At 41.2% G+C, this 15,455-nt stretch overlaps 1 protein-coding gene and 1 long non-coding RNA gene across 2 annotated transcripts in view; both read right to left on the bottom strand.

Moving 5' to 3' along the window:
• Positions 1–7,935: 7,935 nt before the first annotated feature.
• The window catches only part of LOC148126807 (uncharacterized), an 80,827-nt gene continuing 73,307 nt past the window's right edge, over positions 7,936–15,455 (bottom strand). The window contains exon 2 of the long non-coding RNA XR_015741583.1: positions 7,936–8,410. This is a non-coding gene — a long non-coding RNA (uncharacterized LOC148126807). The remainder of the gene's footprint in view (positions 8,411–15,455) is intronic.
• Positions 11,088–15,455, bottom strand: part of LOC148126808 (uncharacterized) — a 39,759-nt gene continuing 35,391 nt past the window's right edge. The window contains exons 4-5 of the mRNA XM_087923503.1: positions 15,169–15,266; positions 11,088–12,298 (exon numbers count right to left, since the gene is read on the bottom strand). Of these exons, the coding sequence (XP_087779629.1) occupies positions 12,008–12,298; positions 15,169–15,266 (389 nt within the window). The 3' untranslated portion in view covers positions 11,088–12,007. The remainder of the gene's footprint in view (positions 12,299–15,168; positions 15,267–15,455) is intronic.

Genomic DNA, 15,455 nt, shown 5'->3' with positions numbered 1-15,455 from the left:
AAATGCATCAAGACTCAGCGAAAACACAAACCAACATGTTAACCCATGCCAAAGCTCCTGAATTAATTATCCCGCTCACAATACTTGGGTTTCAGGCTGGGATTTAGGGATAAAGAAGGATTGTGGGACTCGAAAAATGACTATTAAATTTTGAGATGACATAAAGCTAGGCGGAGTGGATTACACTTTCGAAGAGAAGATTTCAGAAGATGTAGACTGACTTGAACATTGAGCTGAAACAAAAAGACCAAATGTAACAGGAAGAAATGTGAAGTTGTCAACCCCAGGAGGAAAAAAAAGTGAAAGTGACTAACACAGGATGGCTTGGGAGTAGAATACGTGAAAAGGATCTGGGTGTTCTAGGAAATCCTGAGCCAAAACTGTGGTGCAATTGGCCAAGCTCCAAGCTCCATTCCTGCAGCCCCGAAAATGACAAATCTGACTCCAGAGGCAAATTATACAGAATAGCAATAAGACTTACATACTACTATATGAGTATATATACTGAATAGCAATAAACTTATATACTGCTCCATAGTGCCTTAGAGCAGGGGTCCCCAACCACCAGTCCCCGGACCGGGACCGGTCCATGGAACAATTTCTACTGGGCCGCCGGTTTGCTGGGCGCCGCCATCTTGTTTTGATGAAAAAGTGCTTCCAGTGAGCTTTTCCTGGTAGAAAGCGGCGTTTGGGTGCTGAAAGAATCCTCGCACCTTAGTTTCATCGAGGGCAGGGCGGCTTCGAACAAAACTAAGGCGCGAGGATTCTTTCAGCACGCATGGCAAGGCGAGCCGAGCGACCATCCTGAAGCCGTCGCGAAGCCCATCAACACAGGTACAAAGGAGGAGATGAAGGTGGCGGGGAGAAGCAGGGGACGGCTGGCTGGCTGGTTGCTCGGCTTGCCTTGCCATGCGTGCTGATGCCGGTACCAGGCCGTGGATGATTTTGTGATGCCAGTACCGGGCCGCGGCACAAAAAAGGTTGGGGACCACTGCCTTAGAGCACTCTCTGAGTGGTTTACAGTATCAGCACATTGCTCCCAATAATCTGGGTTCTTGTTTTACCAGCCTTGGTTGAGTCAACCTTGAGCCAGTCAGGATCAAACTCCAGACTGTGCGCAAAAGTGCATTGTTCCCTGAATAGACTTATGGACTCAAAAACCTGACCAACGATCTCTTTTTGATCTCCCCACTCAATTATGCCCATTTTAAGGGTTAGAAGTGAGGTTCAGAAGGTCTGGGGCCTGCCATGTGCAAGCCAGCTGCTTCCATGTACCATAGTTCTTCTCAGGCAACAGCTGGAGAAGTGGCTGGGAGAGAGGCACGTGCTGGCAGGAAGCCAATTCAAGAGTCACCAGCGACTGGACTTCCGGTTTGAGTTTCTTTGCTGACAGACCGAAACTGCGATCGTGCGCAGTTTCAATCCGTCCTCGCCACCGGAGTGCCCTGAGCCGGCTGGTTTCGGGGCTAAGCCACCCCGTAGAGGTGGTGAAGAGGGGGGAGACTGCCAGCAGGGTTGAGGAGAGCCAGATCTCTCCTCCTCAGCTGGCCATTACTCCCTTTCCCGAAGGCAGTTGCAGTGGTGGTCAGAAATGGCCACCTCAAAGAACTCGACCGGAAAAGAATGTGCAGGAGGAAGATAAGAAGAGAAAGTCTTGGTTGACCGGGTTAAACTGCAAAAGCAACAACGCAAGGTACCCTGGAATTTAAACTATAAAAAAAAACATTGTTCCCAAAGAAGATTTTGAAGCAGCGAAGGAGAGAGGGAATGGAAAGGATTTGGTTTTGGTTTTTTTCTTTTCCCTTCCCATATACTGACATCTAAGAGACTTAAGCAAGAAATTGAAAAAAAAATCAACTTTGACATCAACAGGCATTTAAGCTGAAAATAAAATGTCAAAGGGATAATAAAGATTTCTGGATACTTAAAAGCTTTTAAAAGCAGGAAAGGAGAGAAAAAGAATAAAAGGGCAGGATATGGAAAAATGGAGGAGACTGCTTGAACTAAAACTTCAACAAGATTCCTAAAAGATGCATTTTAACTAAAACTTGGCAACAAAATAGTAGAACCCCAGGAAGAAAAAGTGGAAAAAAGAAGTAAGAAGAAACATCTTGGGATTATTTGGATTACTTGGTGATCTCTGGATTTTTGGTTATTGCATTTAAATGACTAAAATCGATTGGGTGGTTGTTTAAAAGTTTTTAAAATGGCACTTTTTTAAGAACTGAAAATGGAACTTAAAAAGTACAAAGAAGATGCACAAGAAGGGAGAGGTTCTTTTGGCTTCGTATTTCAACTCTTAGAAATGGAGATCTGGAACTATGAGAAACAACAAGAAACGCTTGCAGAACAAGAAAATTGGGACAAAGAAGAAGCCATCTTTAATTATCAAGTAATTTTATGTGGGGGAAAAAAAGGAAAGGGGGGGAAGAGAATGAAAAGTTTAAGATTTGAAAAAACAACCAAAAAAAAAGAAGAATAGTTTGAAAAATAAGTGTAATATTAGAAAGCAACAGAAGAGGGGATTACAGACGAGAGAATTAGAAGTAGAGAGACAAGGGGGTAAAAAGGGGAGGGAGAAAAAGAGAGGGAAGAAGGAAAGGAAAAGAAGGTATAAAGGATAGAAACAAGATATAGAGAAACAGGGCAAAGGTATAAGAATTGAAAGTATAAGCCTGTTTAGAGATAATGGGTGAAAACTTAATTGTAAAAGGGATTCTGCAAAGGTACATAAGATAGTATTGTTATATTACAAATAGAAATAATTTTTGAAAATATGCGTAAAATGATGGATAAAATATTTATTGTAATCTAGTGGAATGTTTGTTAATAAACAAATGAAATAAAGCGAATGAGAGAATTAAATTAGGAAAGGATGGGAACATTTTAATTTATAAAATATAAGTGAAGAGAAATATGGGGGGGGGGGGGAATTAATTATGGAAAGTTTATAAGTGTTCCCAAGGAAATATATTTAATTCAAAAGAAATGTTAAAGATGCTAAGATTTTAATGAATATTAATGATAGAATTGAATTGGAATGGAATGAGTGTTTTATTTACATATATTTATAATCCTTTTTTAAGAATATAGTGTGTATTTTAAGAATGTACCAAGCAGAATTCGATTGGAAGTTATGTATTATATTGAATGTTATAATCTTAAAGGTATATATTGAAGCTTAAATAAGAGTTGAATGGATAAAATTAAAAGATATAAAGGTGTCATACTCCAATTAGTAACTAAAGGAGAAAATTTGTTTAATGAGAAAAGATAATATGAAATTGAAACAGGACAGACAAAAGTATAAATATAATGATTTGAATTGAGATTGTTAGGGATACACCCTAGCAGAATCTGCATGGCAGTCAGGCAGGCAGGCAAAATATGTGAGATAAACGTTTTTGTAGCTTACACTCAGTAAAACAGATACACCGTGCTAGTTAAATAGTTTATTCCAGTAAGAGTTTTAGCATAGTCAAAACAGTCCATATATCATTCACTAATTCAGTCCATCCGGGGAGTATTCAGTTGCAAATTCCAGTGTCGAAAAAGAGGTCAGTAAACTTACAAATATCAGTCCAGGAATATATCTCCTCGCAGTAGAGATAGCTCGTCAAAACTCCTCTCTTCCTTCAGCAACTCAACAGTAGGGAAAAACACGCAGTTAACAAACCATCAATCCAGCAAACCAGTCAATCGTCAGCAATCGTCAGGGATCGTCAGCAGATGAGCAGGTTCTCTTGCTCCCTCTTATGGCGGTTCAACATCGCACCCAAAATTACATGCTTTGCAGTTTAAAGTGACACACACTTAAACTTACAATCATAGTTTATATATATTATTTTACCCAAACTATGTTAGATAACCTTGTTATTCCTAACAGAGATGAGATAATCAAAATAAAGTTGAGAAGATTAAAAGAGGGGAAAAACTATGTAGAAAATGTAAAACAGTAATAAGATATGGAATAGAACACAAAAATGAGCATGAAATTGAGTTTGTGTCTATATGAAGAAGTGTAACCCGGGACCATGTTATTTTCAAAAAGAGATGTTTTATTTGTATTATGTTTTTTTTTTTTTTGTGAAAACCCAAATAACATTTTCAAAAAAAAAAAAGAGTCACCAGCAACCAAACTGCTGGCCTTGAAGAGCAGTGAATGCAACCACATTGTCAACAGGAATAGGACGAATCGTCTCTGCCCCAACTTCTGCTTTTCATATCTTTGGAGCGTGGGAGTTTGCTGTTTCATCTGGATGTGGCTATTTCAAGGACTCCTGCTATGCTATCCATTGCCCATTTCTCTCTTGGGTGTTCCATCAATCACATTTTGGTGTTTCGTGTGAGGTTGCTGACACATCAGGCTCATTTCTTGAAATGAGTTGGGGGGGGGGGTAGGAAGTTAGCACCTACCCCGCTACTAGAAGAATGAAATATTCTAGGAAATATTCAAAAGGCAGAATATTCTACCTTCCTGGATGCGAAAAGGAGAAATGGAAAGCGGCCCCCACCTTTGGTAGTAGCCCCAAAAAGACAAAAGACATCTTATTTACAACACAAAAGACCTTCAGCTCCAGGTTGATGGGATTAAGACATGGCCCTCAGGACATGATAGGATTAGCCCTCTACCCATTTTACTACATGGTACTTGGGAAGACTATATCAGCCAGCAAGATTCAGCCAAGCTTGGGACTCAAGACAACCTACAATTGCCCCTGCATGGCCTCATGGGAGTCTGACAACCAATCAGGATACATTTCTTGCCACAGGAACAGGAAGCAAGATCAAAGCCCAACAAAGGTTTATAAATCTCTCCCTCTCTCACCCATGTTCTCCATTTTGCCCAGGACTTAACCCCCATGTGGTCCTGCTGTCCACCATTAAACCATCTTTCCAGCAATCTCCATGTTTCCAGTGTCTTTCTTTCCACATGAAACTGAACCCAGATGGACATTTCTTCCAATGGGGAGGTGTGTGTGTGGCCTTATCTCTCCATTGGCCTCAGCCCCCACTGTTGGGAGATTGAATGAAACTATAGTTGCCTACAGTTCAGTAGGAATCATTTTGGAAAATTCTTGATTTCATTGTTCATATGTATATACTCCACACCAGCGATTCTTACAGGCCAGCACCATGGCTCTTTCTGAAGCCTGGTATCTCTTCCCTCCCCTTCTTTTTGGAACTACAAAAATGTATTAAAGAGCTTATACGTTGCCGGTGAAGGGATTCCTCTTTGAAATGACTTCACAAGAGCTTATTTGGGGAAAGAGGAAAACTGGATAAGTTGTTCACAGAAAGTTATGGAGCAGATGATAATACAGGGATCTGAGAGCTGAAATAGAACTGTAGAGATTTACTTACTTACTTACTTACCTGTTTATTTATTAAATTTATCTGCCGTTTATCCTGTCCTGAGATGAAGATCATTACTGTTAGGCTATCAGTTCCTGGAGTAGTGAAAGTTTTCAGTTGTTTATTTGACCTTGCCTCCCACCTTTTTTTTAAAGAAATCGCTAAAGACTTATATTATTTGTGTAACAGAATAACAGATTTGGAAGGAATCTTTGAGGTCTTCTAGTCCAAACCCCTGCTCAAGCAGGAGGCCCTACACCTTTTCAGAAGGATGCCTATCCAATCTATTCTTTAAAATCTCCAACGTTGGAGCATTCACAACTTCTGGAGGCAAGCGGTTCCACTGATTAATTGTTCTAACTGTCAGGAAATTTCTCCTCAGTTCTAGATTGGATCTCCCCTTGATTAGTTTCCATTTCATTCATCCATCGTATTTTCTTTATTTACAGAGATATGACGACATGGAGATCATCAGCAGGTAGACCATTTCTGGCAAGGAAGAAAATCACAGCAGCAGTGGTAGGATTCACATTTTTTTATTACCGGTTCTGTGGGCGTGGCTTGGTGGGCATGGCAGGGGAACGATACTGCAAAATCCCCGTTCCCTCCCCACCTCACTAACCTGCTTTCCAGCACCGTTCTCCTGCCTCCTGTGCAGGGCAACAAAAGGAGACCCAGCTGATCAGCTGGGACTCAGGAGGCAGAGAATTGATGGGGACAGGGTATTTGCCAGTTCTCTGAACTACTCAAAATTTCTGCTACTGGTTCTCCAGAACCGGTCGGAACCTGCTGAATACCACCTCTGCACAGCAGCTTCACAGCAGACAAAAAAGTCTTGCATCCTACAGTGCTCATGGGAGATCAGAACAAGTTCTATCTCCAACATCGGATTCTTTAATCAACATCCTTATCTGAGAGAAGACAGGTGAGTTGCCTTCCCTTAGTTCAGGGGTGGGGAACTGTGGCCCCTTTATGACTTGTGGTCTTCAACTCTCAGAATTCCCAAGCCAACCAGTTTAAGTCCACAAGTCATAAGGGAGCCATGGTTCCCCACCTTTGCCTTAGTTGATGGATGATTCCATCCAAGAAGACCATCCCATCTTCATGTCAGCTCTTAGAATAGAATAGAATAGAATAGAATAGAATAGAATAGAATAGAATAGAATAGAATAGAATAGAATTCTTTATTGGCCAAGTATGATTGGACACACAAGGAATTTGTCTTGATGCAAATGCTCACAGTGTACATAAAAGAAAAGATACATTTGTCAAGAGTCAAGAATCACAAGGTACAACACTTAATAATAGTCACAGGGTACAATAAGCAATCAAATCATACTAGGAAACAGTCAATATAAATTGTAAGGATACAAGCGACAAAGTTACAGTCATACAGTCACAAGTGGGAGGGGAGGGGTGATAAGGAGTGATGAGAAGATTAATAGTAATAGTAGTGTAGTAAACTTTGGGAATAGCTGGACAGTGTTGAGAGAATTATTTGTTTAGCAGAGTGATGGCTTTCGGGGAAAACCTGTCCTTGTGTCTAGTTGTTCTGGTGTGCAGTGCTCTATAGCATCGTTTTGAGGGAAGGAGTTGAAATAGTTTATGTCCGGGATGTGAGGGTGTAAATATTTTCACAGCCCTCTTTTTGACTCTTGCAGTATACAGGTCCTCGATGGAAGGCAGGTTGGTAGTAATTGTTTTTTCATGCCACAATGATGTTATTGTTCATTATCAAGAACCCTCTAGCCCAGGGGTGTCCAACCTTGGCCACTTTAAGACTTGTGGACTTCAACTCCCAGAATTCCTGGCTGAGGAATTCTGGGAGTTGAAGTCCACAAGTCTTAAAGTGGCCAAGGTTGGACACCCCTGCTCTAGCCTCTTTTGTGGCAGCTAAGAGGAGGGCATTATTCATACCTTTTCCACGCTACCGGTAAGTCATCCCTGACTGGGTCCTTCTACTACAGGGAGATGCTGTGCAAATACAGTTGTAATAGGTGACCCAGGTCAGATTCCTTTTTCCATACAGACCAACCATACACGCCCCAGAGACAGAGGGATAGCTCTGATTTCATACTGAGAGCAATAATGACTGAAAGAGGAGGAGAGTGATTTTCAAGTGGTGCAGGAGGAGAACTGGTCCAGGACCATCTTTTCCATGTGGCTGTTGTGACTAAAACACGTCCAAATATAAAGACTCATTCAGCATAACAAGCACAGGTGTGCCCTGACTTAACAATTATAACTGAGCCTGCAATTGCAATCATAAGTTGCGCTGGGTCACTCTGTGACTGTGTCTAATTTTACATTTATTTATTTATTTATTGCAGCAATTGTTAAGTGAACCCATTTTAGCCAACGGGTGATTTTTTTTGTTGTTGCTGTTGGAAACCAGATGTAAACACCAATTTCCAGCAAAAAAAAAAAAAAACACATTGTAAAACACAGTCATATGGCTGTGGGATGCTGTAATCAGCTGCAAATACAAGCTGATTGCCAAGTGTCCAAATGTGATCACATGACCCCAGGAGGAGCTGGTTTTGGGAACTTCAAATCAGGATCATAAGTAGATTTTTGGGGGGTGGGGGGTGTTTCATAACTTGAAACAGTCACTAAGCAACCAGTTGTAAGTCAAGGACCACCTGCAGGTTCGCTCTGGTGGGAATAAGGCAGCACTAGATGGTCCTGAAGGAATAATTCATCAAAACTGTCCAAGTATATTCATGAACTGGAATAGAGCTTAGTAACAAGGCCAGCCAATGAGAGCTGAGTTGAGGGCTGAAACTTAAAGAGAGAATCTGGGCGTGGCTTATCTCTGTTCTATGCTCAGCTCCAAAGTGAAAGAGAAACTAACTTGCTTGCTTGTCTGCTGGAGTTGAGTTGCTGTTCTGCTCTGAACCTGTAACATTTATTTTATTTATTTGACTTATTTGATTTGTCAATTGCTTACAAGATAATAGGTATAAGTATATACATAGTTATGAATACATGAAATGGGTACATATAAGAAAAATAAAAGAAACAATAGGACAGGGACGGTAGGCACGTTGGTGCGCTTATGCACGCCCACTACAGTCCTCTTAGGAAAGGGGTGAGTGAGGTCAATAGTAGACAGTCTAAGGTTAAAGTTTTGGGGGTTTGGAGAAGAAACCACAGAGTCAGGTAGAGTATTCCAGACATTGACCACTCTGTTGCTGAAGTCGTATTTCCTGCAATCAAGTTTGGTGCAGTTAACCTTGAGTTTGTATCTATTGTGTGCTCTTGTGTTGTTATGGTTGAAGCTGAAGTATTCATTGAAAGGTAGGACATTGCAATGTATGATTTTATATACCATACTTAGATCAGACTGAAGACGGCGTAATTCAAAGTTTTCTCGGTCTAGAGTTTCACGTCTGGTGGCATAAGGTGTTCTACAACGAGTAGAGGAGTGGAGAACTCTTCTTGTGAAATACTTCTGGGCTTTCTCAACTGTGCTAATATCAGATACATAATGTGGGTTCCAGACCGATGAGCTGTATTCGAGTATTGGTCTAGCAAATGTTTTGTATGCTCTACTTAGTAGTGTGATATTACCATAGAAAAAGCTACGTAGGATTAGGTTAACAACTCTTAATGCCTTTTTGGCTATGTAGTTACAGTGGGCTCTAGCACTTAGATCATTAGAGATGAGTATTCCAAGGTCCTTTACAGAGCTTGGATCATCAACAAGATCTTGACTATTCAGCTTGTATTTTATTTGTCTGACTTATGTATTTTTGTGGATTGGGTTGTGGATTGGGTTGTGGTTGTTGGATAGAGATGTGGCTTGTAGCTATTGATTGTTCAGGTTTTTAAGTGTTGTGTCTTTTTTTGCAAGGTTGGATAATCTTTCTTTTAAGGCTGCTTAAAAGGGATACTACTATGGTGTCAAGGGATGTTATTCGTGTTTCAATGGTATCAACTCTTTCCAACAGATCCAGTTTGGGTCTACATGATTTGCAGAGATATGGAAACTCATTGGATGATTCTAGATATTGAATCATTTGCTCGGGTAATCCCAAGCAGTCATGATGAGTGTATTTGTTACATAGAGAACATTTGATGGAGTTTCCATTATCCTTTAGAGTTTTGTAGTATTTAAGGCATGTGCTTGTCTTGTCTTGTGGTTCATTGGTGGGGATTACTTTCTCTTTAGGTTGTGGTTTGGCATTGGATTTTTTTCTTGGCATGGTAGGTTTGTTAAGATGGTACGTTGATTAAATTAATTAATGGAACAATTTTGGGTAATCAAATAGCCAATATCACACCAATCAATCAATTGCAGTAATCCCTCTAGTCAAATAATTTTCCTAAGCAACAATCAGCCTAATCAATTAATTACACTAATTGTGAATCAATTAAGTACACTAATTATTAATGACACTGTTCAATTAAATTCACTAAATCACTGATTTTACTAATCAATTAAATTACATGAATCCTGATCTTTTAAACTAATCAGTAATCACACTATTTGCACCAAACACTCTAATCACACTAATCAATTAAAACAATAAATCAATTTGTTGGGTATATTGATACACCAACCAGGTTTGGGTTGAATAAATATGTAAACCTAGGATTAAGTGTCTATGTAGCTTTAAGCAAGAAACTGCAAAGTCATTGTGGGTGCGGTTGCAGGCAGTAATAAAGGTAGGAAGGGAAACGTAATAGACCTGGCTTCTGGATGCACCTGGTTCTGTTCCTGGTCTGATGCCTGCCTGCTGGAACGTCTATCTGCTTACTCTGGATGGCTACTGTGCCAGATACCATTTCAACTGAACACAAGGACTGTTTGTTTGGTGAGCTGAGGATTCAGCGTTGTCCTTGAGAGGAAGGTATCGGAAGGAGAAGATATACAAGCAGATAAGAACATTGTACTGACTGTTAATGAACTAGGTAACTGGATTGATATACTGGATACTGACATATGGACTGAATGACACTTCTTTAATCTCTGTGTGAATTAAATAACTATTTTAAAACCACAAACAGTGTTTTTGTCTCCAGTGTGTGTATACTCTTGGGCCCACTCTCTCTCTCATTTGCCAGCCTGGCTTGACTGCTGCTGCATACTCTGCTTGGGGGTTTATCCCCAAATACTAACACAATTAAACCATTAATGAAATATTTTATAGAAATTGATTATCTACTCATTGATATAGGTGATGAGGTAGAAAAGTTGTAAGTTTTGAGGTAATGAATTAATCAGTGTTTGATTAAAGTAATGAGGTAGTATTGAGAGTCTGCAATGAAAGGGTTAATTATTTTACTAGCAGCTGTGATTTACTGGGTGGAAGGATTTTATTGCTCTGATGGCTGCTGCTATTACTCTAAACAATAGGCTGTAACAAGATGTTCAAAGCAGGCTGGATTTTTGAAAGAGAGCAAATCTCGCTGAATTAAAACACTTTAACTACAATCAATATGTCTCTGAATAAGATTGTTTTCCAATAGTTTCCTAAAGTTCTTCAAGTTGAATTGTAGTAAAAATACAGTCCAGAAATTTGGGTTAACCAATCCAATCTGTCCTTTACTTTTAAAGTTACTTCCAGTAGCAATATCTTTTTTTTTTGTAACTAAATCTGACAGTCACTCCAGATCGTTAATCACAGCTATTTTCCTCCTTTGAGTCCCACTTTCCAAGGAAAATTCCACTGCAGAAATTAGAGTGATTCTTACCAAGACTAAGCACGCTGTTACAAGATCTTTCCTTTCTTTTTCACTTCCATCTCAGCTGCCTTCCTGGCTTCGATTTAGCCATGCTGGCAGTTCTCTTTTTAGTTTGGATGGAGGGGTTTTCTTCGGGTCAGTCGAGGAGACTTTCCTCTCCTCATGACCACCAAAGCATTCCTCTGCCGTCCAGGGGTGACTTTTGGCTCCTAAGAGCCCCAGGGCTTTCTCCTCCCTCCTTTTTTCTCCCTGCCAGCTGTCCGATGTGGCTCTGGGGAAACTGTGTTGGGGATATTAATGGAAATACGTTGTCTGGCGTGGAAGATACTTCTATCAGCTGTGTGAGGGATTTAAATGAAGGTACGTTGTGTTTGCACTCCGCTGGCTCCAAGTGATCCAGTTCAAGAGCTCCACCAGTGTGGTTAATAGGGCTCAGTGGAAAGAGCTTCACTTCTCTGGGGAAGGAGAGGAGGGCCACGGATGAGTTAGCAGGAGCTCCGCCAGCATTATTAGGGCGCCACGGCTTCGGAATCTAGCGTTTTGGGGCTTGTTTTGGGGGCTCTGGTTTACTCATGGTTACTGGTGCAGGTGGCAGCTTTAAAAGTGATTTCTGGTGCAGGTGGTGGGCTTTATAGGGAGATAGTGCTCCAGGAGCGAGAGCCTCACCTTCCTAGTTGGGCGCTGCCATCTTGAATTCATGTCTGCTTCTGTTTGAGTTTGCTCCATGTTGGAGAAATTTACAACTGGTATTGTAAAATTTACTTAATATGTTTATAAAGATGTTAAATGAAGCATCAGCCATCTGTGTTTACTTTTCTGGTGCTGAATTTACACTGCAAAAACTCTGAACGGGTTATGGGCCCCTCTTGATCATCTTCCAACACAGGGTTGAGACGTCCTTCCTCATTCAGGATATCTGCTCGGGGACGGCAAGATCCACTCTGCATCCTGCAAGCAAATGTCAGGAAAATTGTTCCCGTGTTTTTCTCTTGCCGCTGGAGTAACAGCACGTCCTAGAAGGATTGATGCCAGGTGATGGTACCTGCTTCTTTCTCAAAGCATTGTGGAAGTAGCGGGTTGGGCCTTCAGTCCCATAGGAGTCGTTGAGGTCAGGCAGTTGATTGATAGCCAGAAGATAGAGAGCCGCGTACTGGTGCTGCTTTCCCAGACGATGCATCGCGCACAGCTGCTGCTGCCAGGTAGCCACTTGCCGTAGCCGGTGGGTGGTCGCAGGACGTCCCAGCCAGGGTACCTGGAAAAAAGCAGTGTTGCTTTAGGCAATGGCTGTACCTCAACTTCCAACACTGAAAGTTTTTAAGAAGAGATTGGACAACCATTTGTCTGAAATGGTGTAGGGTTTCCTGCCTAAGCAGGGCCTCCAAGGTCCCTTCCAACTCTATTATTCTATTCTATTCTATTCTATTCTATTCTATTCTATTCTATTCTATTCTATTCTATTCTATTCTATTCAAAACGGGCATTCTGGATGGAGTGGGGTGGACGTATGCGACATCATCAAAAAAGTCAAGAGAAGCATCTTAAATTTTGCACTCAAAGCCCAACCTCTCCCTTTTTTTTTACATGGGTTGCATGAAGTTCACATTAAAAAAAGGGTGGGATTTGAGTGTATGGTCATATTTGCCAGGCTGGCTTGTTTGACCTTCCAGATGGGCGACCTTCCAGAAGCTTCCAAGTTTGGTCTTAATTTTAGCGAGAGCACAAACACCATGGAGGGCAGTGTAATAATACAGAATGAATGTTCTGTCCTCGCGACCCGTTGCTCTGTGTGTAGCTTGATACGCAGTTAAATCCTCTTACCCTTCAATAAGCCAGACCGTAAACGTAGATCTTGATACTTTATTGAAGAACAGGATGACGTGAAACACTGATGCTATGTATGGGACGTACATTTTTGAAGAGAACATTCATTGTCAGTGCATCACCATTCGAGGAGACATCGTCAGGGCGTTTTGAGTTGTGCTCTATTTTTCTTTTTGTTTTGTAAAAACCCAAAATAAATTGTTTAAAAAAAAAAAAGAAATGTTGAGCTCTATTGTCGTCGTAAGTCGAGGACTCCCTGTATTAAGGAGGATATTTAACCTGGATTCATTAGAGGGAGATTTGCAATATTAACAGTTGGTAGAGATACTGCCCTCCTTGCTTTGCTATGGCAATTATCACCTATGGCGGACAAGGGAACTATTGTCCTCACTTCAGCTTAAAGGGAGAGAATCAAACTTCCTGACAATGCATACAATTCACTTCAGTTTGGATTTAAACAATGGTATCTTTCTCTTCACTCACAGGTATTAATTAACATAGCAAAGTCAGGAGGAAGGTATAAATAGTGACTCTGGCAGTGCTGATTGTCACTGCTTTTTTTCCTATTGCCAATTGAAAATTCCAGACCCTCCGCATTTATTATGCCAAGCAAATATGTGATTCTAAGTGCCATTAATACACTTTTTTCTTGTTATAGATGCATACTAATTCAGCTATTTTTCTGGATATCTATGACCAGAGGTGGTATTCAGCAGATTCTGACCAATTCTGGAGAACCTGTAGCGGAAATTTTGAGTAGTTCAGAGAACTGGCAAATACTACCTCTGACTGGAGATTTTACAGCATCCTTCCCCTGCACGCCCACAGAACTGGTAGTAAAAACATTTGAATCCCACCACTGTCTATGACAGACTCCAGCCGTAGTTGTACCAAAAGCTGCTCACAGTCTAAACCAGGGGTGTCAAATTCAAGCCTGGGGTATGGATCCGGCCTGCAGGGTGCTTAGATCTGGCCTGCGGCCAGAACATTGACAGGCAAAACATATTTAACTTCAAGTATTAAATAGTTTATTATTTTTTATTTATTTATTAAATTTCTATCTCATCTCATTAATACAGCAACTCTGGGCTAATATGTCATTAGCTTATCCACACACTACCTTTTCTTCATGTGAAATTGTAAGTCTTTCACTTTACTATGGTGGAGATACTCTTAGGGTGTCTGTACATCCAGACTAAAAACAACTGGACTCCAGGAGGCCACTTTGGGGGCGCAGTGGCTGGAGTGTAGTACTGCAGGCTACTTCTGCTGGCTGCTGGCTGCCTGCAATTTGGCAGTTCGAATCTCACCAGTCTCAAGGTTGACTCAGCCAGAATTCCATCCTTCCGAGGTGGGTAAAATGAGAGCAATAGGCTGACTCTGTAAACCGCTTAGAGAGGGCTGTAAAAAGCACTGTAAAGTGGTATAAAAGTCTAAGTGCTATTGCTATTGCTACATACAAATTCATTATTCAGGGCATGACAGAATGACACCATTCAAATAGGAGGAAGTCTCTATTCAGGAGAAACCTGAATTATCATAAATACATACTGGTATTTGGCAATGAAAAGATTACAGGTAATCCTTGACTTACAATCATCTGTTTAATGATCATTCAAAGTTAAAAGGTAAGGGTAAAAGTTCCCTTTGTGCTAGCATACATGCTAGTCGTTTCCGGCTCTAGGGGGTGGTGCTCATTTCCGTTACAAAGCCGAAGAGCCAGCGCTGTCCAAAGACGTCTCTGTGGTCATGTGGCCAACATGACTAAACACTGAAGGTGCATGGAACTCTGTTCGCTTCCCACCAAAGGGGTCCCTATTTTTCTACTTGCATTTTTTACTTGCTTTCAAACTGCTAGGTTGGCAGAAGCTGGGACAAGTAACGGGAGCTCACTCCATTACGCCGCGCTAGGGATTCGTACTGCCAAACTGCCGATCTTTCTGATCAACAAGCTCAGCGTCTTAGCCACTGAACCACTTAGCACCCCTGTCATTCAAAGTTACAGGGCACTAAAAAAAATGACTTGTGGCCAGTCCTTGAATTTAACAATTGTTCCAGGATCCCCACAATCACACAATCAAAATTCAAGGGCTTGGCAACTAGCAAGTATCTACAATAACTGCAGTGCTCCAGGATCACGTGATGACCATTTGTGACCTTCCCAGCCAGTTTCCATCAAGCAAAGTCAATGGGGGGAGCGGGGAGCTGGTTTCATTTAATGACCGCATGATTCGCTTAGATCGTAAGCGGAGGACTACTTATATCTAGGCCTTGTTTTCTCATCGAAAGCACCCTCCTCACCTGTTCAGAGAGTGAATGGCCTTTTGAACTCGCCGTAATCTCGAGTCGATGCTTGGGTTCTTCATGAAGGGCCCTCCACACCTCTTCAGCCCCCATATCTATGTGGCAAAGAAAATGATATTGCATAAGAGCAACAAAGATAATTAGGGGACTGGAGGCTAAAACATATGAAGAACGGTTGCTGGAACTGGGCATGTCTATTTAATGAGAAGAATGATTAAATTTCTATGCCACCCATCTCATTAATACAGCATACTTCTAATATCTCAGGGGCTGCCACAAAGAAG

This window comes from Pseudonaja textilis, chromosome 2 (genome assembly GCF_049901715.1).
Source record: "Pseudonaja textilis isolate UNSWEBS1 chromosome 2, rPseTex1.2, whole genome shotgun sequence".
In the NCBI taxonomy this organism is placed as follows: domain Eukaryota; kingdom Metazoa; phylum Chordata; class Lepidosauria; order Squamata; family Elapidae; genus Pseudonaja; species Pseudonaja textilis.
Note: the sequence above shows the minus strand (reverse complement) of the source record. Positions and strands in the feature narration are given on the sequence as shown.